The 27393-nt window shown below is 40.4% G+C and overlaps 1 protein-coding gene across 1 annotated transcript; it reads right to left on the bottom strand.

Moving 5' to 3' along the window:
- Nucleotides 1–32: 32 nt before the first annotated feature.
- eif2b3 (eukaryotic translation initiation factor 2B, subunit 3 gamma) lies at nucleotides 33–27393 on the bottom strand. Its single transcript, XM_046408870.1, has 12 exons — nucleotides 27064–27393; nucleotides 25346–25511; nucleotides 23383–23540; nucleotides 17427–17586; nucleotides 17143–17254; nucleotides 10952–11041; nucleotides 8984–9120; nucleotides 8499–8689; nucleotides 7393–7455; nucleotides 7029–7177; nucleotides 3619–3722; nucleotides 33–260 (listed from the first exon to the last, which is right to left on the bottom strand). The coding sequence occupies exons 2-12, from the start codon at nucleotides 25491–25493 to the stop codon at nucleotides 208–210; spliced, it is 1365 nt and encodes a 454-aa protein (XP_046264826.1). The 5' UTR covers nucleotides 25494–25511; nucleotides 27064–27393; the 3' UTR covers nucleotides 33–207.

The following is a 27393-nucleotide window of genomic DNA, read 5'->3' as shown; positions in this document are numbered from 1 at the left end:
AACAAAACAAAACAAACACAAACATGCGTGAATCATGGGTTGAAGCACTTGTCTTTATTTGGACACAATGTACAAAACGGCTTATGAGAAGAAGTGAGTGTAGAACTGTCAAGCAGCAGCCAGCCTGACTGGTCAGTCAGTAGGTGAATTAGTTGTTTTCTGTCTCTGATTGGTTAATGAGGCGATGAAACTACTTCCCCATGTCGACTAGATCTCCATCAGCTGATCCGTTCCAACGATGACTTCATTCGTCCTCTCAGCTGAAGAAGAGAGTGGAGTTTAGAAATTCACACAGAAAACTGAAGTCTAACATTTTGATGTTTCTTGATGATTCCTGTTTGTCGATGTATTTAAGAAAATCTGCAAGACCCTTCATGTTTATAAATCTCTAGCAAAACACAGTGGATAAACTACAAAATGTGTCATGGTGAAGGCAGGATAATTTTGTAGCTGTTGCGAGATGCTGTCAAGACAGCTACAACCTAGTCTGCGGGAGGTTTTATCTATGACTACTACACACGGCCATATTTAAACAATATATATATTCTGTCTTGTCTAACTACTTTAAATAAACTTGCCTCAGAGTAATGTTTTCATGAGTGGGACCCATGTTTTGCGTAATGCCTCGGGTTTCATCGCTGGTGGCAAAGAATGGTTGCGATAAGCCTACAAAGGCATTTAAGAGGGTCGCTGGTATTTTCACGAGAAAGTACATGACCTTGAACCTTTGTCCACCGAATTCTAATCAGTTCATCCTCAAATCCGAGTGGACATTTATTTATAAATTTGAGGGAATTCCCACAATGCATTCCTGAGATATCACAGTAACGAGAACGGGATGTACAGACAACCTGAAAACACGTCTAACACAAGCGCAGAGGAACAATAAAACAAAAAAGAATAATCAAGCACAGAAGTTGCAAAAATTATCTTGGAAAATATATTAGTGCCTGGAATTGAGTAAATCATCAAGGAGAGGTTTTGCTCACAACTTTATTACAGAACAGAGATAACCTAACTTAAAGTCTTAACTCTAATGAGATACCCATTAAGTAATTTTTGCATATTGGTTTTGATACCATGGTTAAATGAATGGAAAACAATGGCTGCCTGGCAGGCAGGAAATAAATGTATGTCCAGTTTGTAATAAAATGCCTACAACATGCATACCCGCTATCCGGTGCCTTCATTTTTTTTGAAATGAGGCCCAGAATCTTCAGTGTGGTAAGACTTAGTCACCCTGACCTCTACTTGAACCTCACGAAAAGATATAGATGATGCTCGAAACTGGATCTGCCAGCATCCTCTCTCGATGCAAAGCTAGTTCAGCACGACGAGAGCGGCTGGGACTCCTCCCTACGCCGTCCCCCCATCTTCGAGAATAGGTACTGATCCAAAGCAAACGGTGGCAGAGAGTTATATTCCATCCACACAGACAGGTTTTAGTGTGAAGGAATCTGTTGCTCAAAATGAGTTTATCCTCTGCTGTGTGGAGGGGAGGACAAATGGAGCATGGGACAGCAAGAGAGGAAAGGAGAGGGAAGGAGAGAGAGGGAGTGACTGGAGAGAAAGGGAGGAAAGATTACTCAATTTTGGGCCTGTTGATCTGTCAGTAACTAATATAGTGTTACAGACTGTACATTTAAATATTTCTCCTGCTGGGCCGGTGACGATATACAGATCCAACTCTGACGCGAATGAACAAAGGAGGGAGAGAAAACAAGGCATGAGTTCATGAACACGACTGTACGGTTTTGTAAGCGCTTATTCTAATCCAATATACATCATGTATGCTGACTCCTTTAATGCACGCATATGCAACACACAGAGCAGAAGTATGGATCTTTTAAATATCAACACTTGACAGATGTGTGTGTGCGTGTGTGAGGCTAACTGGCAGGGTGGTCTTTACAGCTTCAGCAGTAGAGTGGGTGTGTAATGTCTTTTGCAGCCTATGGTCAGACGGTTTTTAGAATGGTGAACTAGTCGTTGGTTATATCCCCTGGTCAGTTATCAAGGTTTTTGTTGAGTTCCTCTGTATTAAAATTGAGAATAAGAATAAGAGACTTGTATGCTGTACACATTATAAAGCCCTCCAGGGATAAAACTGTAGTTTTGGGCTAATTAAATTAACTTGACATCTCTTGACTACATAGCCTACAGCAGGTCCCCTTTAAAAAGTCTACTGATGGGACAACAAGGCATTCTACAAAGACACTATCAAAAACTGTAAAAATACAACAAAAACAATGGTGTGTCTACGTCTCAGTGACACGAAGAGATTTTCTGTCTATCAAAGATAAAAGGAGGCTGTAACTTTTGTGCAATTGTGTGACTGAACTTTGGTAACACAATGTAATCAAATCAATTACACAAGGAGACCAGATTTCCAATACTTGGTAACTTAATTTTAAGCAGCTGATTGCTGGCCAGTGGGAGAAACCTTTGCCAAAATAATAATTAAAAAAAAAAAAAAATTAAAAAACAAAACTAAACAAAATAAACTGAAATGAGACCAGTTTTGTTTCAGCGATCGCTTGGTGGACGCTGCAAAAAGTCTTAACAGTTTCAAATGTTTTCGGGGAAAGTTTAGCTCAAATTCACACTGTTGTTACTTAAAGCACCCTGTTGTTCACTCAATTAGGCTGCTCAGTCTGGTAGCCAAACTCGCTCTTTCTTTCTCTATATGTGCGTGTGTGTGTGAGGGAGTGTGTGTGTTGGATGTGACTGGAGGCTGCTGCTGTTGAATTCCGGGTGGTCCTGTTCTGGCCCTGCTCTCTAACCTCTCCATCAATGTGACACACACACACACACACACACACACACACACACACACACACACACACACCAAGCTTTAGGGACAAGAGGATTAAGGAAATAAAAAAAATCTGACAAATCTCTCCATCTCACAGATTCAGAATTAAGAAACTTTCCCTGTTGGCTTCAGTGCTTTGCACTTACAAACAGATACCGCACCTTATCTGCGTCAGCCCAAGAGAAGTGGACAAAATAACAGCAGCAACATAACACGGATATTACAGTCTTTAACAGACAACAGTTGTTGGCAAAGTTGTTGTACTGAACGGTGTAATGACGTGAAGTGTTTCTATTATTTTGTCCAACCTTTGTTTAGTGTATCCTGTCCTTTCATTACCTATTTGATTTAAATTGGGATGCAAAGCAGTCAACTACTGTTTGTTTTGGTACACTGAAATAAAATGCACATTCAGCAGAACTACTGAGACGAATATTATTATTGTTTTTAATATTTAATGCTCTACTATTATTGCTGTTGCTATGCATCCCTATTTGTGTGCTCCCCTCTCCCTCTCTCTCTTCCTCACAACCCGATAAAGGCAGAGGGCCGTCCACCTGGAGCCCAGGTCTGTTCTGAGGTTTCTGCCTTCTAAAAGGCAGTTTTTCCTCACCGCTGTCACAACTTTTGTTGTGATTTGGCGCTATATGAATGAATTGCATTGAATTGAGAGCGGTCATTGGGACATGCATCACATGCTGAATTTACTGAACCCGACACAATCAATAAAATGAAGGAAGAGTACGAATCAAACATTTTGAGGCTATTATTGGTGTTTATGTTTATACGCTGGTGGAACTCACCCTCTGGTTCGATCCGTTGTCCATTCCCCACCAGACAGTATTTGAGGTCTGCTCCACGGCCAATGACGGCATTACTGCAGATCACGCTGCCCTGGATGTTACACCTGGAAACCACACACACAAATTACACATTCTGCTCATATTTTCTACAGCAGTGGTTTCTTACCTGAGAGATGTTGCATCCATGGGGTCACAAAATAATGAAAGGGAACAGAAAGACGGAATAAAATACGTTTACAGGCACAATTCCTTCCCTGTAGAAAAGTTAACACTTTCACCCCATCTGGACAAGAGACACTAATATCTCTTATCCACAATCACACCATAGCCAATGATGTGCAATCAAAAGGAAATATTGCTTAATTTTAAGGCATCTCAAGCCAAAAAGCTTGGAACATACACATATATGTATACATATATTATACTGACATGAACTCCAGTGCCAGTTTACTGTGTAAACTTGGTTAAATAAATAATGCAGTCCAGTACAATAGACCTATAATGAATCACAGCTTGAGGTTTAATGTTCAGTTTTTATGTTAACTGTTCCTGAGAAGTGCTGATTCAACTTAATGGTGCAAAGAAAAAAAAGAACAGACTCATAATGAAATATTCACAGACATTCAGTAACATCCCTAAACTTTGAGTTACTACATACAGACCTGAAAAGAGGTGAACCAGAGGCTCATTTCTGCTACCAACTGATACTTCACAAACTCAAAGTAATTAAAGATTCGTATTTTGCTGGGATCGGTCTGGTAGTGTTAAAACATGATTTTCCGACTCTGCTGTTTGCTCTTTGGGCCCGCTGGAGATTTCGACATGTTTATGGTTCACGTTCTGTTTTCTTCCTTGTGCCTTATGTACACACACGTACACACAGTTCAGAACATTCATACTGGGAGCTGCCCAGTGAAGCCACAGCCTTCCACTGTTGGCTGTTCAGCTTCTCCACTTGCACAGTTGTGGAGTGAGTGCAACACTGGAGGTCAAACTGACAGTAGGAACATTCAGCCTGTTTCCGTATCAGTGATCCCCTCTCACCTGCTCCGAAGTCTCAAACATAACCAATCAACTGAACTATACGCATGACATTAGCATACATATTAAAGAACAACAGCAGCCCACGCTGTGTTGCACGTGTGTTGTGTGTGTATGTGTGTGTGTTAGGAAATTGTTGGCCTTATGCTACAGTCCCACCTGAGCTGGTGGTGCCAACCCACCGTGCACACTTGCATTCAGCCAAACTCATTCACCATAAAATTCTTGGAGGGGAGACACAGACAGTCTCACACAGACAGTGTGTCCTGTGTCGGCTAACTGCAGACGGTGTGTATGTGTAAGTGTGTGTGTGTGTGTATGTGTGCTTCAGTAGCTTGGGGAGCCCAGTGGAGAACACATGTTGGCCTTGCCCGGGCAGTGACGCACACACACTTGGCCCTCTGCACCTCACACACAGACAGGTTTGTATTGGCCCATTCTATTCAGGTGGTTAGGGGCTGTAGAGAGGGAGAAAGCAGAGTGTGTATGTGTGTGTGTGTGTGTGTTTGTGTGTGTAAGTGACTACCTAGGAGGTGGCGGTGGTAGTTGGTGATGGGAGATTACAAGATTCAGAGTTTTGTAACATTAGAGAGAGAGGCTGAGAGAGAGAGAGACCACCAAAGAAGCTTCAGAGCTGAAACACCACTAATTACTAACACCAGGGCTCCTCCTTGCCGTGACCCCCCATCCTCTATCGCTCTCTCTCTCTCTCTCTCTCTCTCACACACACACACACACACACACATACACACACACACACACGTCAACCCCCCACCTCCTGTGCCACCCCCCCCTCCCCCCGTAACGCTGACCCCTACTATCCCCTTTCCCAAACATGCAGCGCTTTGTCAACAAGTTCTGGTCAGCTCCAAACAAAGAAACCAGAAATGCAAGGGGTTTCTGTGACATGGCCGGGGTCTGCTAATCCCCTCACACTGGCTCTTTCTTTCCTTCTTTCTCCTTCCTTCTTATGTCCTCAAAAAAAAAAAGAGAGAAAAGACAGAATTGCAATTTCTTTCTTGCATGCTAGCTTGCTTTCCCCTCGCTTCTTTCTTCCCTTCTCTCGTTCTTTCATTGCCTTTGTGCGTGCACCTACATGTGCATGATGAGGGTCCCTATGCTGGCTGGCTGGGGTCCCTGAAAGGCTTAAGAGACAGAGAGAGACAGAAAAAGAGAGGGAGAGAGAGACAGAGAGGAGAGAGATGGCATTGAGGCCATGATGGAGAGAAAAGAGAGGGAGGAGTAAGAAACTGAGATAAAAGAAAAGGAGCCTGTGAACGAGTGCATTAAAATCCAGACTTGAGGCCAAGATGAGTCTCTTCCACCGGGGCTTCTGGCTAAGAGACCGAGCAGATCAATCTACATGTTAATTCTACAGTAGCTACTGGTGCTCTCTGCACAAATCTGCTCTTGTTGCAACAAAGCAGTCAATTTTGACCACTTTATCTACCAGCCACATTTGACAAACCTAATGTGGCTGATTCATGAAGCAGGCTGGGGTTTTCAGTGCTCCCCAAAGGAAATCACAATGTGGCTGTCTGTCATGTCCTGCATGGTACTTCTGCTTTTCCTCTTTTCCTGAAATGAAGTTGAAATTTCAGCAATTGTTTGTTTTGTGCTGCTGATTTCTAAGCATTAAGCTTGTCCGTTGGTAGTCTCTACTGGAAATCATTTCTAGCGACCATCAGAAAACAAAAATTATGTACAAGGACTCTGTTTGAGACTTTTGTTGTCTGGACTACATCTCTTGAGCCCCCACGGTGTTCCTCAAACTCCATAACCAGTGGGAAACTTGCTATGCGAGTAAATTAGCGGCTAAATGAAATATATGAATGTTGTGTGTTTCAGTTCAGCAGCTTTTTGTTTGTTTGGAACTGAGCTCTGGCTGGTTACACACCAATGGATGCATTGTTAACTCAGCACTCCCTGTTTGACCCCACAGGACACAGACAACAAAAAACCATCAATGAACACACACACACACACACACACACAAACACACACATTTGCACACACCAGCATCTAGAAAATTCAATCCTAAGATGTGCAATGAATGAAGAACTATTTACTTTTATATGGAGAAATTAAACAGTGTTCAGTTAATCAGTCTTTCCTGGCAACATGAGATTTCATTTTGAAATCATTGTTCATTAAATTCCACTGGTTTGTCTCACTCTGTATGCATGTACTATCTGAACACCAGACAATAGCTGATGGGAGCATTAAAACTTTGATTCACAAACATGCCTCGAAGGTGAAAAGGTTTTTTTTTTCCCAGGGTAAATCAATGTGTTTGCAGAGACACACAAAACCACGTCATCAACGAGTGCATGCATGTGTGTATCGCACAAATATGTTTGTATGCTCACCCTTCCTCGATGGTAACTCCATGCATGATGATGGAGTTGGTGACTTTGACCTTCTCTTTGACAGTGGTGGCGTTACCGATGGTGGACCTCTTAATTGAAGTCTTATCTGCTACCTGGCACAGTGCTCCGATGATACTGTCTGATCCCATCTGATGGCAGTGTGAACACACACAAAAACAGGAACATTACTCAGACGTAAATACACATACAGGCTTTTCCAGTGATGACAGACTGCAAATTATACTCAGAGAGATAATAGACAGTGAGGTGAGAAAAATGACAATTAGTTAAACTGCTAATTAAGAGGGAAATGTAAGAGAAGAGAAATGAAACTGACTTATCGACTCACTAATGATATTCTCACCTGACATCTCTCAGAAATAACAGCAGATGGGTGGACTGCTGGCTCCTCAAACAGCTTTGGGGCCTGGTAGGGACAAGACAAAAGACAGGGAGAAGCAGAAGGAAAAACAGAATAGAATAGGTGATTAAATACATGCTGAATAATAATAATAAAAAACCCTCTGGATGAAATGGGCCAAGTCAAAACCATTCAAATAAACAAGTACTTCTGCAGTAAACAGAAGTGGAATATGCACAATATAATACTGTTTTTACCAAATAGGTCCAGCCAGTCCAAAACCTCAAGAAAATCAGTTAACTGTCACATACACTACATAGACAAAAGTATTGGGAAACCTGAACATGACATCAAAAGGGATTTTAATGACATTACATTACACACACACACAGACAGCTTTGCAGCTATAACAGTTTTCCACAAGACTTTGGAGTGTTTCTCTGGGAATTAGAGCAATAGTGAGGTCAGACACTGGACGAAAAGGCCTGGCTCATAACCCCAAAGGTGTTTGATGGGGTTGAGGTCAGGGCTCTGTGTGGGCCATTCAAGTTCTTCCATACCAAACTCACACAACCATGTCTTTATGGATCTTGCTTTGTGTACATGGGCACAGTCATGATGGAACAGAAAAAAATGTTGCCACAAAGTTGGAAGCACAGCTTTGTCAAAAATGTTTTGGTATCTCGGTATGCTGAGGCATTAAGATTTTCCTTCAATGGAAGTAAGGAATCGAGTACAATTCCTGAAAAACAGCCTGATAAAGAGGCATGTCTGGATACTATTGTCTATATAGTGTATGACAAAAAGCAAGACAAACAGTGATGTCACATGCTGCTTGTTCCCATAAATTCCTCTTTAAGCCCACGATGTGCACACACACACACACACACCTGGGAGACGTTGTATGAATAAATACATTTGATAAACACCCGCAGAGTTTAAGAGGCTGGAAGCAGAGAACTTTTGGTATTTTTGCTTGAAACAATTAACTGATTATAAAAAGAGTTGCACATTAGTCAAATCATCTTTGCAGTTCTACAGCGATACTTTATGTAATGAAAGTTAAGCCATACACACATGTACACGAGAACATGATATGTCAGCCTCACCAGTCGGTTTGCTTCTATGTAAGCAGCTAACGTGTTGACGCGGTAGCAAAGGCCCTCGTCCATAATGTGGACGTAGCAGCGGAGCTTCCCTCCATGGTAAGCCTCGTTCATGTCACCTCGGTGGTCGTTCCAGCAGGAGCGCTCCTGGGCCAGCTGGAGAAGACGCTCGTCTCGAGATGAGATGAGGAGCTCTGGACGATAAAAAGAGATTTAGGAATTGAAATGATGATACGCGCACACTGTTTTGGAGAATTTTGCACCACTTGGCAGAGGCAGATTTGTCCTTTGTCAGCTTCTTATGAGGTGTATGTCAGTGTTGATTTACAACAAAAACTAATCCCAGATACTCTCCAAACTGATGGCTTATGAATAAGATCATGAGCTGTTTTTAATAAGTTACAGTGACGCGGCCGTTAAACGTTGTCTTCTATTGACTCCTCTGACTTTGATATGCGAGGTTGTTATGTGTCAGTGCAAACACTGACCGTGGTTTGTAGAGCTGCTGCCCTTTTTCTGGTTCTGATCCTCTCCATCGTCTTTGATTTTCTGACTGCTGGTTGTCTTGGAAAACTGCTTCCGCACCAGATGCGGCACTAATTCACCACGGATTGATGAGATGGACCTACAAGAAAAGGAAAGGTGTTTTTTTTTTCTAAGCATCCTCCAATGCCATCAGTAACACACATGAGTAGAGAGGTTTAATGTGCTGTTTGGATAATGGTACGCTTCCTAATCACTTGGTGAAAAAAACAAACTCTGCGGGAAATACTAAATTAAAAAGTGAGAAAATTAGTTTGTGAAAACTCCTGTCTGCATCCTCCAACATACATTAGGTGGTGAAACATAGGTAAGTCAGTAAGTCAGTTAGAGCTGAGCATTTATCCAGGCCACAACACAAGAAAGAGCATATCTGTGTTACCTTGCCAGCAGTGTAATCATGAAGAATTTTTAGTTTCTAACTAACTGAAAATAGGAAGTCAAATGATGTTAATGTATCATTATTGTAATTGAGTAGATAGTAAAAGCAAAAAGGAACTAATAAAAACCTTGCCTTCAAGACTCTCTCTGTATAAAACCAGGAGGTAACTTCCCCATCTTAATTTCTTCCTCCTTCTCTTTGCTCTGTGCTATGCTCAGTTGTCAACCTGCACCCTCCACCCCCCCCACCCCACCACCACCTCCTCCTCCTCACCACCCCTTTCACTTGCCCTCTCTTACTTTCTTTTAAAGGGAGATTAGAATTTCCATCTGAATGACAGGAGAAAAACAACAGTTACTCTGTCCATGTCTCTCCTTAAGCATGAGGCAGAGAAAGAGCATGGAGGGGAAAGGAAGAGAGGGAGAGAGACGAGCTGTGAAAAGAAAGTCCAAGAAAAGAGCTGAAGAAAGAAATGAGGCATCCAGCAACAGAGATGATATATGGTGGTGGCAGAGGAGAGGGTGTGTTAGTGATGTAATGACACAAGATTTACATCTCACATCTCGATGGCAAATTACTACATTTAAGTGTGTCCCTCGCCTCAAACTAAAACAATCAGCAGAGTTGAAGAAATGTCTAAACTTATCAGTGGTCTCTTATTTTCCTTCTTTAGCTTATTCACATTACCATCTTTACTTTTTGACTTATAATTTCTCAGCTTTTTGAATCATTTACTAAGAAAGCTTCAACATTGATTTTTTTTTATTACTATGAGGACATTCTGGTCAAAACAACTTATATTCTTAAGTTAAATTCACTGAAGGTAAGAATCTGCTTGTGGTGATTTATTCATTCACGTAATGAATTATAGTATTTGAATTTTGTACCTAAATCTGTTGGAAAAACTTCATGAATGAAAAGAAAAATGAAAAATGAAAAGAACATTTTTGCATATTATGCACACAAGGAGGAATAACTAATAAATTCTCTTTTACAATAGTTTAGTCATTCTTTCAGTTAAAATGTTATGAGTGTATCAAACTATGTAACCACTTAACACGAATGTTAAGTGCTAATCATTTCAATATGAGCTCATATCATTTAGATACTTGGAGTTTTTTTTTGTCTTCTTTGATTGTCTTACTATGCATCCATTGCCCGGGAGGCTGTGGCAGGCTCCCTGTGACACTGCTTCACTTCAGAGGCTAAAGGCCTAACAGCCTGCCTCAGTGCCACATAGTAAAACAAATTAACACCTCGCTAGAATACCCTGCTAACAGGACCTTTCAAAGCCTTACACACCATGTAACCACATTTAACACTTGCGAGAGATTAAGCGGCCAATGTGTATGTCAGTTTGCAGTGTGGGCTCATGTCCAAGAGTTTGCATGCACTCACTACCCGTACTGCTCACACCGCAAACACAAAGAGGTCACTTTCACATTACCTTTGAAAAATTTTGTGTTAAATTTGCTATAAAAAGGTTGCTTACTATCGCTGACTATTCAAATGACAAAATAAATAATAAACTCACTTGTTGTCTGCGAGAAAGTCCACCACTGCTTTTTTCAGGCAGTAGAGGTGAGCATCCACGAGGCCTGTTTTGATGTGCATCCTGGGATGCCTGCAGGGAAAAGACAAAGAGGCGAGAGAGGAAAATTACAACAGAATCGACTTTCTAAATAATCACCAGGTTAGCTTGCTTTGCAAAAAGCTCATACAGCACCAAAAAAAAAAGGGAGTTGCCTTGAACATTTTACACACAAACCTGAACGAGTACATCAGAATTTCCATCACAATATGGATTTGGGGAGCCTGTCCCACCACACTGCATACATGCAACACTTTCATGACAAACAGGCTGCTACTTGGAGGACAATTTGCTTTGATTTTTTGAATCTCCTGCTGTTTTTATGTTATATGTTTGCTTCTCATTTACTCAAGACCCTTTTAATTTCACTCTGCTTTGCACATAGGACAGGAACCCTTGATGGAAACCAGACATGGCCATAGGCTTAAAAGTCAGTGAATAGTGACATCTGTCTATTGTCCTCTGTCAGCTACCGTACACTTTGCCCCACTGAGCTGCTGCCATGAGACAGGTTTATGTTGACTGGGGGGGTACACACACACACACACACACACACGCATTCACTCATTTACTCACATGCAGACACATGGTGGCCTGAGTTTGAACATGTGACATTTATGAAGCGTGAGCCAAAGAAACCCATTTTATCCTCCGGGTTTCAATAAACAAATCCACCATCAGCCCTTCATCCTCTCTCACTACCCATCCTCCTCTTCCTCTGCATTTTCAATCATTACATAATAAAAACTACAGGATGCACTGTTCCTAAAAGGACCATACAACTTCTTTTACATGTTTTAGCCCATTTACTACAAATCACATTTACCTTCCATTACTGCCAACCATTTTCGATAGCATGCGGCAGTGATTTAGACTTTAAAAGTTGTAAAAGCAGATTGATTTGAAAAGCCTGTGTCTCATTACCAAACAACAGTAACGTAACCCTGACAAAATTAAAAGCAGACGCAATGTTCACTGTTCGCAGTTATGTTCAAATCGGAGCAAGTTGATTTATAATTTTAAACTAAAATCAATAGGAACCAATAGATGGAAAAAAAATCTGAGACAGTCATGGGTGGTAGCCAAAACTAAAATAAATAAATAAAATAATACAATTCTCCCTTCTGCCAGTATTGTGGCTGTCACCATGAATTCATGTAACACTACAGTTGTGGCAAATATTTTAGCATGGTAACATCTGAGTAAAAGTTGTGCTTGCTGAACAAAAACATAAAATGCAGATGTCTTAGTGAGGTGGACAAACACGAGCTCTGTAGAACAGCCTCACTGCTCTCTGGTCTTGACTGTAAAAGCCTTTGAAACTCTACAGTAGACATCTGAATAACTCAAAAAGACAGTCCCTCATTTAGTGTTCTGACGATGGTGGAGAACACATTATAAAGTGCTGGTTCAAAATCTCTCCGGTGTTTAAAAGGACTGATATCTGAAGAGTTTATGGCATATGATTAATTCATTTGTGACCCATCGTGCCCTGAATGGAAGCATCTGCACTTGTTAGGTTTCACTTTTTTAAAGGGGTTTCCTTTAATTGGTCAGCCAGACTGGATGTACGTACGGTTGTTACAGAAACACCGAGCAAAGTGGTTCCTCTGCTGTTGGTCTCCTAACAACTGACTGTTGGTTTTCACCTGAGGAACCAGCACTGATTAACTAAAGTGGCTGGACATGAACACCAGCAGCATTAGTAGTGGGGCCAGAAGAGGCCAGTGGTACTGGTCTATATAAAACATGGTTACATAAACAACAGGATTGTACACAACAAAGCTCAAATTTACACAATAAACAAATGTGATGAGTAAATACAAGTCAAATACAATATCTGAATGATCCAGGACAGGATACTGAAAATTGCACTCTACTGAATGAAAACCGACTAATGATACATTTTTTTGAACTTTTCTTTCTCTGCATTTCTTTTGCTCACTTCCTTCCTCTCCTTTTCATCAAACACAGCTTTCTCCTCCTATCTTCATTCGATTCTCTCTCTCTTTCCTTCTCTTCACCAGGCTTGCAGCCTGACTAGAGTGAATCAGGGGGATTGCTTGGTCACACATATTTTACAACCAGATGCTGAAAACCATAAATCAAACCGTGTGTGTGTCCGTCTGTGTTAAGGTATTTTATTCAAAAGCATAAAAACACATGTGCGTGCAAACACAGACACGCTCTGCGGGTGTTTGTCAAATGTATTTATTCATACAATGTCTCCCAGGTGTGTGTGTGTGTGTGTGTGTGTGCACATCGTGGGCTTAAAGAGGAATTTATGGGAACAAGCAGCATGTGACATCACTGTTTGGCACCTGCAGGAGGGCAGGAGAGAGAAAGAGAGGGAGGGAGAGCGAGCAAGAGGAGCAACAGGTGCCCTAGAAAGTCTGCATGGTGAAGATCAACTATAAAGGGAAGTGCAGGACCTCTGGCTTTTTATTCTTAGTAAAACACATTTTACAGTCGAGTGAGGTGCCAGTTCTGCCCACTACATGCATTCTGACCACAGCCACTGGTAAAGTCAGCGGGTCAGAAGATAAAAAAGATCTGAGACGAACTTCAGTTTGAGGCAGACTCTGTTGAGTAAGAAAGTGTCCAACTGAAAATGATCAAACTGAGTTCAATCTGGTGCTGACAACCATCAGCACTTGATTGTGACTGGCCGGGCTGTTTGTCTCAATTTTTCTCAACATATAAAAATCCAGATGGCTTTCTTTTTTCCCCAACACATCAATATGTTGCACTGATTAATCAATGCGAGAAGAGAGCATGACGTGATTAAGCTAACATTCGCCTACTGAGCTGAAGGACACAAATCCTGACGCAACTCCCCTTTTTAATCAACAAACATCCCAATCAAGTCCAAGAAGCTTAATAAGCCCAATATTACTTTGTTACTGTAAGTGATGTTAGCAGAGGCATGCTTTAAACTCCACAACAAATCCTACATTAAGATAAATCAATCCTTTAATGTGAGTTTTCAATTCAGAAAAGTGAAGAAAATGCAAACCAACAGCGAAAATAGTGTCACACACACACACACAAATACATTTTTTACAAATACATGTGCCACACATGGGATTACAGGAAGGCAGTGAGGTGGCCTATTTTGAATCAAAAACATTTTTTTTTTTTCTCATTTTTTGAACATTACTAGTCATGATGATTGAAAACACTACTGGCCACATACGACTTAGTGTAATTACTCTACACTTTTTACAGACTGCAGCTACAAAAAACATTTTGCATTTCCCAAACAAGGGTAAACCTCTTGCTTTTTCCTGACAGCAGCATCATGTGATTTCTGGTTGCTGTGAGTGCTGTAGGGTTCAGTGTCAGGGGGAGCAGGAATTTAGTGCCTCTGCAGGCAAGGATGACTCAACCCTTGGATTAATGACTGACTACTAAAGTACCACTAAAGTCCTCAGTGGGAGAGAGTAGTCACATCTCTCTCTCGCTCTCAAACACACACAAACACGCACGGCATAATGTCTTATTTAGTTACAACTAAAACCTCACAGCGGACGATGACTCAGACGCAGGAGATTGACTGTTAATACCCTCATTAGTCAGGTTTCCACTACAGAGCCAACGGGGCTGAAGGGCTTACGAGTTATTCAAGGCATCCAACCATTGCCTCCAAAATAAAATATGTGTGTTTCAAGTGTAATAGATGCTTTGTCAATTTCTTAATTGACACACATATTTGAACCTGTGTCATAGGCCTAAAATATGCACGACTCTGCTGGTGTACTAAGGCTACTTTTAGACAGCTGACAGAACTTGTGCATTTATCTGTTGTCATAGATACAACACACCATATATTTCTGTTTAATATATAAAATGTGAGGAAACTGTGTCAAAAAAAGCAAAGAAAATGCAGCATATACACACACACACACATATATATATATATATATATATATATATATATATATATATATATATATATATATATATATATATGTATAACCATATCACCACGTTCTCCAGAGCTCAAGGTCCCACTGAATAATCTACTGATTGACTTATCGTTTCAGGCCTACAGTTTATGTTTTGAAGCAGCAGATATGACAGGCTGCAGAATATGGAATATGAAAATCACACTAACATGTATACCAGCATTTTGAGTTTATCTTTCCAGCCTACCAAATCATTCAGAGAGAAAAAAACCCAAAAAAAAAACATAAAGAGTTTGCTAAAACAAAAGCAGACAAAAAAGAACGGATATGAGCAAATTAAATAAAGCATATTAATAAAAGATAATAATGACCAATTTATCTCTGATGCAAACAAACCTCTGTTTACTGTCGTTACAATATGCTTCGCCGAAAGGACGGGCCAGTTTTATAAAGATTTGAACAAAAGTAGACATGATTACCATGTTTGTAAAGGCAAATGTATGATTTTATACTGTTTTAATGACATTACCAGAAAATAGGAGCTTTAATGGTTTTTGATTTTATGATCTGAACAATTCCGATTCAGCCTAATCAATGCTCAGTCAACCACTCCTCCAGGCCAAGAGAATGTGACAGGTGCAGCTGTAATGTACGAGGGGAAGCTCTGCTGGAGTCCTTTCACAGTGTTTAAGCGATTTCCAGGTCAAACAATCTCACGTGTGCAGAATATTTTGAGCTAACACCTCAGCCATGTGAAAACTGCAGAGAGGGAGTGGAAAAAAGTACATGGGTGGACAGATGGAAAGATGAAAGAGTGGGCAAATGATTGTTTGAAGGGGTGTCCAGAATAAGGGACACATAGCTAAAAGACTGAAGTAAAGAGGGGAAAATAACTCCAGAGACAAGAGAAAAAGTTTTAACTGAAGCAAAATAAAAGAGTCAGGCAATCAGATGCTGTGAATGCGTGTCAGCAGAAAATTTAAAAAGTACACAGGTTAAGAAAAAGTACTTTCAAACTTGAGGCAAAAACATCTTCGGAGACTGTGCAAACATCCAAGTTTGGATCAAACTGCTCAGTTCAAATGTTTCATGAGGCAGACATACAAATTACAAAGGAAGACACTTGTAGTGACTATTGACAGGATGGCACTAACGTATACTGTATGCGGAGAGAATTTTTCAATCTGTACTGGCCCGTCGTGTGACGTGTGGTGTGTGTGTGTATAAATAATCAGAGGCGGTTTAAACATTAGAAGTCTTTCACTGTAAGCTATTAGGGCTTAGCTGTGGGCTCATGTTTCCACAACACTGCAACAACGCGTGAGTGTTTTCTCTCCATCAATGTCCAGGTCGAGGTCGTGTTACATGTCTCTGTGTGTGTTCATATAAGAATTTCTGTCTGTGTGAAAAAGACTGTGTAAATGTGTGTGTGTGATTTCCCCATGCAGGGAAGCATACAAGCAGCTGCCCCCCCCCCCCCCCCCCCCCCACCGATTGGCCAGAATTTACAGTGGCTTTGGCTCCATGAAGTATTTACGAGCTCCCAAAACACCCGCTCTCACACATACATGCATTTTAGGACTCAGAAACAAAAACCTACCTGGAGGACTAGAGGACGCCCGCCACAGAACGTTCAGCCTAAAGCACACAGACTAACCAAAACATTCGATCTCCTAACTAGAAGCTACACATGCGCAGAACACATTAATCATCACTCAAAGCCCAAACTCTGATCTCCACTGGCCTTGAGATCAGCATCTTCTACAGACGACATGCTGCACAGGTTTAGCAACTTATCTAATTAACGTTAATTAAACATCACAGATGTACTTTGCTCTGGCAAAACTGCCAGCAGCCACCAGTACAAAAAAATGAGTCTATAAATCAGCCAGACTGCGGCAGAATTTGTCTGCATGTTGCACTCATTGTTAAAGGGCCAGTTCTGCTAATTACAAAAATATAAATATAGTTGGTCATGAATATACCAAAAAAGAACTAAGGCCTCAGGACAAGGTTTGTTTGCTTGTTTTTTTTTTAATTCATTTTTTAAAAGCTGTGAGCACCACTAACAAAAAGTGGGGTGGCTGGATATTTTAGAGACGAATTCTGCAAAACCTGGACAAATTAAACCAACCCCATCTAAATGGTACCACTAAAGGTAAAGGAATAAAATCTGTTTTTTTTTTTTTTTAATTTGGATGAACTCACCCTTTTGAAATTACTTACTTCCTCAGGATAGACTTTCTAATTGATAGCCCGTCCTCCAGATCGGCCTCATTGGCCATGAACAGCAGCCTTTTCCCCGACTGATCCACTCCCACAAAGTCTCTCTGCTCAGCTGACAAAAAAAGGAAGGTGATTTTAATATTTGGGGACCAGACAACTGCAAACACTGTAACAAGCACAAGCAGCACTGCTGAAATGAATTAATTAAAAATGAATGTAAGAAAACTTATGACCAATCACATAAGAGTACAGTCACGTCTCCTGTGATTAGTTGTTCCTGTTACCTGTCTTTTTCTTGCCCTTCTGGCCTGGGACTGTCTCTGTGAATTCATGGGCTTTGCTCATCAACATGGCCAGTGTTGCATTGTGGGCTCTGAACAGATCAACCACCTCGTGAAGTGCCACGTCCGTTATCAAGTCACAACTCACCACCAGGATGTCAGTCTGAAAACAAATTTGGAAAGAGAGAAGAAGAGTAAATTGAGACAAAATGACCACAAATTACTGCATCTGCCCTGCCAGACTATGACTGCTTCACCAAATAAAAAGATGTCAGGCTTCCAAAAAAAAGTGTTTTCGGACTTGTTCTCTATTATGGAACAAAATCTTCCCACCTGCTGTGATTCTGAAGACATTTCCAATGTCACCACACATGTGCACACACACACACACACACAGACATAAGGCATGAAAAACAGTTTGAAGGGCAAGTTTACAAAATGAGGTTTGCTCACTCACGGCAGTCATCTTGGCATGCACGTAGACTATACATAAATTAATGTGGCGACAATGCTCCACATAAACACCTGAAGACATGCGAGCTCGGACTGCACTATTTACAGTATTCACAACAGAAACTGGCTCACTAAGCAGGATTTTGAAACAGACATACAGTTTAGACACACACATGGGGTGGCGGTGGGGGTGCAGAGAGAGAAAGAGAGAAAATGAAGGAATAACTTGGTCAACAGTGAGCTCTTCCAAGTTTAGCATTGCTTGTATATAAGCCAAACCCACACAAAAACTTGTAGGGTCTGTGTTGAAGTGACTTAAACTCTGATGACAGTAAGTAATAAATCCAGCTTTGTTTCATTGTTTGTGCCCGTTTCTCCTCAGCTGGTTGAACTCTGTGGTTAGACAGACTGTTTAATTATAAACAAGAGTTTTCTTATCACCCATTAGCTACATTAACATCTATATATGTTAGACATGTATGCATCTATGCATTCCATCACTGTCATTACATTATTGCTCTTGTTTGTTATGTCTGTAGTGCCTTGTAAGGCTTACATATTCAGCTAGTCAGAAGATAGCAGTTCAAAGTAAAACAATACAGGTACAATCGCCTTTGGAATGGAATGGAATTTCTGTGTGTATATTAAAGTGTAGTTCAGTCAAAGTATAGTGTAAAGTAAAGTAGTTCCATTTGTGGAAAAACTGAGGGGGTAAGACCTAAAACTAATTATTTGCACTTGTGCATTAATTAATATTGCTTGATAACATTATATTACATTGTTGTTTTTACATTACAATTTCAATAAAATGTGCAACAAATTCATATGATGGCTCCTCAAGTGAGCCTTTTATACCAGTTTAACTTCCCGATGTCCACACTGGTGCAGATGTGCTGTCTTACAATATCAGCTATTGCTGTTTAAACGTTCTGGCAAAAAATGCAAAACGTTTCTGTTGCAACAACACGTAGGGGGAAACAGCAAACCTGTGTCTGCCAAGCGTATCTGAAATCTTGTTCACCTCTTGTGCACTAGTTTTTTTAATTTTCCATTCATTGTTTCAAGGACCATTAAGAGCTTGACAGATGACATATCTGTTGTGTTTGTATATTTTCAGCCTGTGTGAGCAATCATATCTCTGAAAAAATAAGTGGGTAACGTAAATCAAAGCCACCTCCAACCTTGCAAATATCCAAATATGTTTGTATCCAGGCCATGCTCATTTTTCATTTCAATTCATTTCATCTGGCAGAAACCGACACGATGTCACATAAATAACATCCTACCTTCCTCTTTTACCCTGAACAACATGCTAGGCTGGCTGACTTTGAGCACCTCCCTATGAACTGATCCAAAAACAGCACGGCTCTAACATCACAATGACTCAAAGAAAACAAAGATTTTGATTCTTGATTTCCATAACTGAAATGACAAATTACACTCTTGTTTAACAGAAACCCTCCATCATTTATTCAAAAAGGATTTGGGATTTCATTCTCAAGAGATTATTTCCACCATAAACTAAAACTCACACTATTTTCAGTTATGTAACATGTAAACCAGCACATGTTTAAAACTGTATCTCAATACACAGCTTGTGAATTCCACAGACATATCGCTTACTCCACCGCCAACAATAGAGAGCACAGCCCCTACATCAGTCATTTTAACTGGCCCCCACTGATGCTACATGTCTGCATGTGTGTATGTGTGTTTACATGTGGGTGTGCCCACATTTGTGTGTCTGTGTGCGGTATCCATCTGTCTGTCCAGTGATGAAGGCTGTCAGCATGAGAACTAATCCCACCATTAGCACCAGCCGCCGTAAAGACGGAGACATCTTTACTCTGTCCATGACAGAGGAGGGGAAGAACGGACTGAGTGGGGTAAAGAAGGGGGGGGGGGGTGTACTAAATAAGGAAAGAAAAACTGATGAATGAAAAATGGCAAGCACTGTCATAAAGGTAGAAAGAAAAAGAAAGACACATTGAAGGTATAAAAAATCAAAGATGGATGGAAGGATGCAGGACGGCATGAGAAGAGGAAGGAGGGGAGGGGAGGCACTACCAGAGTCAACTTCTGCCTGTCATCAATAAAATACTGGAGAAAATGAAAATTCGGAAAGACTAAAGAATTGACTTGATTTTTGAAGTAATGAGCACTGTGGTCAAATGTTGACGAGTTGAGTGGAGTTCTGTGAATGCATCAGCATGTGTGTGTGTGTGTGTGTATGGAGAGAGGGCTGGTATCAGTGGGGTCAAGGGTCGTGTAATTGACCTATAGGTAACTCTCAGCATAACCTGGTGTGGACCTGGCGACAGGAAGCAGCCGCAGAAAAGGTGTAGGTGTCTGCAGGAGATCTGCTGACACTGAGACTCAGAGACCTTTCAACTCTCTTCTCCAGCTATCACAGACAGGAAGGTTCGTGCACATGCTTGGAAACAGAGCACACAAGTATGCACTCATACGTTTGCACACAAATAGAAGGAAAGAAAAAAAAAAAAAAAAAACGCCACACACAGGCGATAGCAGAGTGGAGTCAGCTGGAGAGGCCCAGACACTTTGGCCTTTCAACAGCCAGGATCTCTGGACAGGTCAGGACCACACACACTGATGCGCTAACACACACACACACACACACACACACACACACGTCTCTGTGGTGGCTGACACCAATCTGAAACTACTGCTTACACAATTTTGTCCCACTTTAACAATACTCAGAAATTGGGATGCACCTGGTGATTATTTTCTTTACTGATTAATTTGCCACACAGTGTAAATAAATGCCACACAGTGCAAATAAATGCCAAAAAAAGTGTGAAAAACGCTCATCACATTTTGCTACAGCCCAAAGCGATGTTTTCAAATAGCTTTCTTTTGTCCAGCCAAGTTCAGGACGTATGAAAGGACAGTCAAGTATGTAAAGGTTTAACGAATACAGAAGCTTTGACTAATTTGTTCACAAGGCAAAAAAAAAAAAAAAATCATGTCACACTGAACCAGAAGTAATGAAGGCCACTTTCAAAATGAACTGTGCCTATATATTGAAGCTTAAAGTACTGGGTGCCACAAGCAGGAGAAAAAAGGTGAACAGGGGTAAAGGTGGAGCACAAGATGGTTAAAAGGTGGAAAGAAAAAAAACAAGCCTAATCTAAGTATGTTTGCTGTGTTTCTGTCAAATAAAAAGCCTCAGCTCCATCTCTGACTCCTCACTCTCTCTTCACCTTTTGTCTTGAGTCTTACAAGCTGACTAACACATGCAGAATGAAGGCGAACCTTTGAATCAGCAACTCCAATGTATATATGGTTCTTTTCAGCTTGTATACGCTCATTCCGCCAGGTGATTAAGCCCAAATGATAATAAAAAATGTCAAAGAAGGCTTAAGCATACAAAGCAAAAAGTGCATGTTAAGTACTCCTTTCACTAGTCTGGCTTCTTGTGAAAGACTCGTGAAATAATCAGGCATATCCCATCACTTTTGTGTGACTTCACTGAATGAAGAGCAAACAAAATAAAATATGCTGCCTGTAATCTCTCTTTTCAGTAATCAAGAGGAATGACCTGCTCTGCTCACACAGAGTGTACAATGATTCCTGTAAGCATTTTGTTTGATAGGTTACACCAAATCCCCTCATGGGAGGGTGTTTGTGTGAAGAGATGAGCGAGAGTGTGTGTCTATACTGTACTCATGCATCGGTTTGACAGTTTGAGTGATTTCTGTGCTGGGATTTGGCAGGCCATGGTTACATTTCTTCACTCATCACCCTCCAGTGGGTGAGTGTGTGTAACTCAATGCCTCTAATCTAGTTGGCTGCTCAAAGGATTAGGAACTCTACTATTCTCAATGGGAGCATGCTGGAGCTAGTCCTGTTTAAGTGTGTGTGTCTGTGTGTGTCTGTGCTAACACTAAGCATCTATTAAAAGAGAATAATAAGAAATCCGTAAAGACCCATTCAAATGCCAGAGGAAAAAACATTACACTCACTTGTTATAACAAATTCGGCAACTTAAATCCCTGATAAATCTTTTTTTCAAAAGCAAAGCCGACTGATTTTGATGTGAAGAATGTAATGAGCTCCAGTGGCAGGACATTTCTTCAGAAAGTTTGTTTGATGTGGTACGCTCTAAAAAGTGGAGGTATCTGGAAGCATATTACAAAAACTGGAGCACGAATCCTTAGAAATTTTGTGATTTATTCTTTATATTTGGGATCTTAATACAATTTAAAAATGGACTCTTGATTATAAAAGATATCTCATCTGCCTAAGTTAGTTTTGTTTTCAAATTAAAAAAAAAAACAAAAACATTGTCTCATACTGCAGTATAGTAAATCCTTACTGCTTTAGTCGTCAGTAAGAGTCTGAAAACACCCCCTTAAAGCTTGCACACAGAATGAGTCATGTCAAGTTCATTCCCTAGGAGATTATAGAACAGAAAAAGAATCCAAAAGCTTGGCTTAACTGAACACTGGAGAAGTTGAATTCAGTTTTCCTTCTCTATGATTCTCCAGAGAAAAGATGTGATTCTTAAGTAAATCAACCCCCCTTCAAAATGAATGTTAAGACTGTTTTATAAATGAGGCCCAACATCTCTCTAAGCCAACTCTATACAATCATTGACTGTCAAACAACAAGCAAGAGCAATTGCTTTAGAAATACATCAACAGTTCTAAACTACACAAACCTTCATTCAAACATCGTGGTAACAGGAGGTCAGTCACAACCATGGCATGTACAGAGGGACAACATATACCCCAGCAACCCCAAACACAAATGTTACACAGATGTGCATGACTACCAGGATGAGAATGAATGGTGCACTGGGTAAACTGGCAGCACAGGGAGTTTGAGTCTTAACCATGACCTCATCTGTTTAGAGAGAATCGGATGAAGGGAGGGATGGAGGGATCAGCAGGCAGGATACAGAGGGGGTCTGGAAATGGGGGTTGGGGGTCACGGATGCCATGTCAGTGTGTGTAAATTTGTGCGCCTGTGCATGTTTGTGTGTCTCCTCAAAAGCTGAAATGGGGCGCTTGAGCACTTCAGCATTCGGGGGAGGGGAAGCCACGGATCACTGGTCACCTGGCAGTACACACACATACACACACCGCCCACCTAAATCTCCCCCTCAATCTCTGTCATTTTTCTACTCTACCTCCAACTGCAACAATATTTTCTAAGAGGCTGACGTTACACAAGAAAACAGTCTTTCTCATTACGAAACCCTGGCCACTGGTACCGGAAAGTGTGTTGTTGGACTTTGCTCTTCCACCACATAATAACGCAATATTCAATTTTTGCAGCCTTGTAAACGACTCAACTACATTGTCTTGCTCACATGAAAATAGGAAATCAATCTCGATTTCTCCATTCGCCTTCAAATATAAAACTTCAACACCCAATGACATATTTAAGGTTACACTCCAAGTTTACTCACTTTCTTAGCTCATTTTATTAAAGTAGTTAATAGTTAAAGTGAACAAAATCTCGCAAAAATACACACCTTGATCTTTGCCTGGATGTGTCTGAGAGCATCGGCGGTGCCCATGTCTCCATCTTCCTGGATACAAACCACATCCAGCTTCATCTTCACGTCCAACTTCATTTTAGGATCTGTGCTCATCATCTTCTGGACCTCTTTGGTGGTGATCACTATCACTTCTGACAACCCAGTTCACAGAAAACAAATATTAGAGAGCTGCAAAAAAACTCATAGCCTCAGTGATTCATGATTTGCTTTCTTTGCAATTTATTTGATATGATCCCTTCCTTGCCAAAAGCTACATATCATTTCTACTAAAGTTTTCTGATTGAAATCCAGAAAAATTTTCAGAAAGCAATAAAGCACATCATGTTGGCCACTAAAGCCTTGTGTAGAGTAGATTTTGTTCCTAATACAAAATCAAATCTTTGTGACAGTTAAGGCACTTCTTAAAAAGATTCTTGATTTTCACGGAATACAAGAATTCCAAAAGTGATCGTCTTTCTCTGATCCTTTCATGAATAGGAGATACTAGAGATCAGGACCTATTAGGTGACACTAAATATCTATTCTTGCTTGCAAAGATCTAATAACATTTTCAAGAAAATACCAAAGACAAGCAAAAACAAAAGAGGTCCATTTGATTACAATAAATCAGGCTAAGACCACTTCTCCGCTTTTTACAAACTCATAACATCACTAGACCACTTTATGAATCTTGTACACTACAGGGCCGGTTTGCATCCAGGCCTTGTTATGATATCTACCGGGCATTTGTTCACTCTCGCTGTGTCAGCCTAGTAAAACCAAATTACAGGGCTTTGGCTAGCTGGCTGCACACAGTAAACGTCTGGCCACACAGGATGATTATGTATAGAAACCTAGTTTTATTTAGGCTAGTGAGGACCTACAGGCGTTTATAACAAACAGCCCTGTTTACTAGCAAGAACAGCATAGTGCAACAAATCCCTTTATGAGCTCAAAGTTTCTGGACTTAGTGCAAGTTGCAGGACTGTAAACCTAGACAGGAAATGCACACCTGACCACGGCTGCTGATGTAATGACAGGCTGGTGAAAGTAAAAAAAAAAAAAAAAAAAACCCAGTGTAACTCAATACATTTTATGCAGCGAAAGGCATCAACAGCATCACTACCACTGACGCTGAATATATAGCGTGGTTATTAGTTATTAAAATGTAACAGTTTGAAATAATGTGGACCACATTTTTTATGCAACCCTCTGTCACTATAATATCAGCAGCAGGCAAACAATTGCTTCTCTTTCAAACTTGCTCAGGCAGCTGAGGAAATGAGCTACCTTCAACACTAAATTCAGCAATTTATCCATGACCACAAAATAGTCAACGTCTGTGAAAATCCACAGTTCTTCTGAATGAATTTTCACTTCTTTACATTTTATGTGGAAACCGACGAATGCCAGTGCAATCTTGTAACACTTTCCACCACTGCCACTGACACACAGTGTGTATGGACGGCTAACAGCTCACATGCAGCCACTGCCATCACATCCAAGTAACGTGAAGGAATATGTTACAGTGTCAGACTAGGCTAACAGAACACCGCATTCTCAAATTAATCTGCATGTCACTTTTATCTGTTTTAATTATGAGTAGGATTAAACACAAAATTCTTCGAACGTCTCCTGATAATGACCAGCAGTAAGACTAAAATTGAAAGACCTCATTTTTTTTAAAGTATTTCCATTTCCTCTCAGTGATTAGACCTTAGAAGGTGGGCGGGATGAATGATGCTCTGTACTAAAAAGTCAGAACAAAATTAAAAGGACAATGAACAGGGTGTGTCAGTCAAGCACAGTCTGTACAGTCCTGAGAAGCGTACTAATTAGGCAGCATAATGTTTATTGTATTTTATTTTTGTTTTCATTGTACTGTTGCAATTATGAAGTTGTTAGAAGTCGTTCTAATGATAGAGGTACTTCAAATAAAAAAATATCGAGCTCTCACCCTCAAACCCCACCCTCTCGAGCAAGTTCAGCGGGTACCACATAAGGGGCTTGTTGCCGACTGGCAGCATTGCTTTGGGGGTGTTGTATGTCAGATCAGTCATACGAGAACCCCCACCAGCCGCCATCAACACTGCCTGGAGCTCCATGATGTCTGCTGGGATTGCCTAAGAGAGAGCCAAACAGATCGATTAACACTGTTACATTCACATAAGCTAAAAACCTACCGCAACCCAGATTAATATGTTTTTACAAATAGATTCTATACTTACAGAAGCTTGCATGCGGCTAGCTGTTACATAGAGACATAAGACTGTATAATCTGCATAGTGAATTTGTTAGGAATAGACTGATTATCGGTTCAATATTCAGCATTTTGCCAATTTTCAATATCCATTTTTGTATTGTTTATAAATTTAGTGGTGTACAAAGTGGAGTATGTACATCCAAAATATAGTGGATTGGAAGTATAAAGTAGCAAAAAATTGAAATACTCAAGTGAAATTCATGTCCCTCAACAGTACAGTACTTGAGTAAATTGTACTCTGTTACTTCGCTAGATATTCTCAGTTTTGACATATTTTCATTTTTCTGCAAATGTATATTGGTTCCAAATATCGGTTTAGTCAGTCTCCTTGATTACTAATTATCGGTAGTTGGTATCGACCCTGGAAAACAAAATCATTCGATCCCTCAGCCATGTGTGTATCTTTTGTTTAGTTGAGACTCTTGAAGCTCTTAGTGGCCTTACGGTAAGGACTTGTGCACACTGAAGAAGGCAAAACTGAAATATCTGTGCACTTTAATAAGAAGATTATGTTGAACAAGGGAGTAAAAACTGTGGATCTGAAAAGAAAGGAGAAGTATACTCCAAATATTTTTTGGAGAAACATTGTTGAGAAACCTCAAATTTGGGGAAAATTATATTCTGCAAAACCTGCAAAGAAAATTTGCTGCTATGTATGTCATAGTTACTATATGCTAACAAAATTTTGTGTCATGATGTGCATCCATCTATAGGTGCGGCAGCAATTTAAACTAACATAATTACTTATAACTGACATATAAATCTATATATATTTAATATTATCAAATTCCTCATTTAATATTAAATATTAGCTATCTAAAATCTTTTAATTAAGGTATGCGCAATCTTGACTGTTCTCCCTTCATTTTTACTAAGTTAAAAAGGAAAAAAATAAAAAACAAAAACGGACCGTATTATAAATAATTGAATGATTTATTTGTGTGTGGGCAAATTTTAAGAAGAGTCTTTATTGTCATTATGCAAGCATAACGAAGCATTTTGTTCAGATTTTCGTCTTAAAAGCACACTTATAAATAGCAGCAGAAAATTAAAATTGCACACTTAAGAAAAATATAAAAATATCAAATACAACATACAAAAACACAGCATGCGTTCACAATAACATACTTTAACATTCCTGACAAAGTGACACTTGCGTAACTTAACAGTCTGCTGTGCTGTCTGTACAGCACTGAACAGACGATCGGCGTAGACTCACATCAGATTACGCAAAAAAAAATTATATTACGCTAAAATACGCAGATGATCCATACAGCGCTGACACTCATCTGATACTTAGCGGTGCACTGACATATGGTCCAATCACACTGCAAAACACCTCCAATCCACAAAATGGGGTTCTCAAAACGATAAAAAATGTCATGCTGACTCCACCAATAGTGTAAAAGTACCTGTCAGTGATCTCGGTTGATCCGTTGCCTCTTGAAATGACAGCAACGGTGGACGCATGCAAGTTGGTTGCCGTCAATGTTACTGTTGTTAGCACTTAGCTAACGATTAGCACAGAGCTTCAAACGATAGCGCGGCGTTTGAGACAGCTCACACGCAGCTGGACTTATCCTTTGAAAAGCAAACAGCCGCTCAGATAAGCGGCGGTGGAAGAAGTTAAATTACTGGTTCAGTTCTTTACTAGAGTTTGCGTAAATGACGCTAACAGCAAACATCGTATGATGACACCTGTGTGCCTTCAGTGAAATAGGTCCGTGTAGGAAACTACTTCC

The sequence above is a fragment of the Scatophagus argus genome, chromosome 13 (assembly GCF_020382885.2).
Source record: "Scatophagus argus isolate fScaArg1 chromosome 13, fScaArg1.pri, whole genome shotgun sequence".
NCBI lineage: Eukaryota > Metazoa > Chordata > Actinopteri > Scatophagidae > Scatophagus > Scatophagus argus.
The sequence above is the reverse complement of the archived record's forward strand: the minus strand, read 5'-3'. Positions and strand labels throughout refer to the sequence as shown.

Coding starts and splice junctions, on each gene's coding strand:
- eif2b3 (XM_046408870.1), bottom strand. CDS start 25,493: ATGGAGCTCCAGGCAGTGTTGATGGCGGCTGGTGGGGGTTCTCGTATG. Junction 7,456..8,498: donor ACATAGAAGCAAACCGACTG/GTGAGGCTGACA, acceptor TGTCCCTACCAG/GCCCCAAAGCTGTTTGAGGA. Junction 261..3,618: donor ACAACGGATCGAACCAGAGG/GTGAGTTCCACC, acceptor TCTCTTCTTCAG/CTGAGAGGACGAATGAAGTC.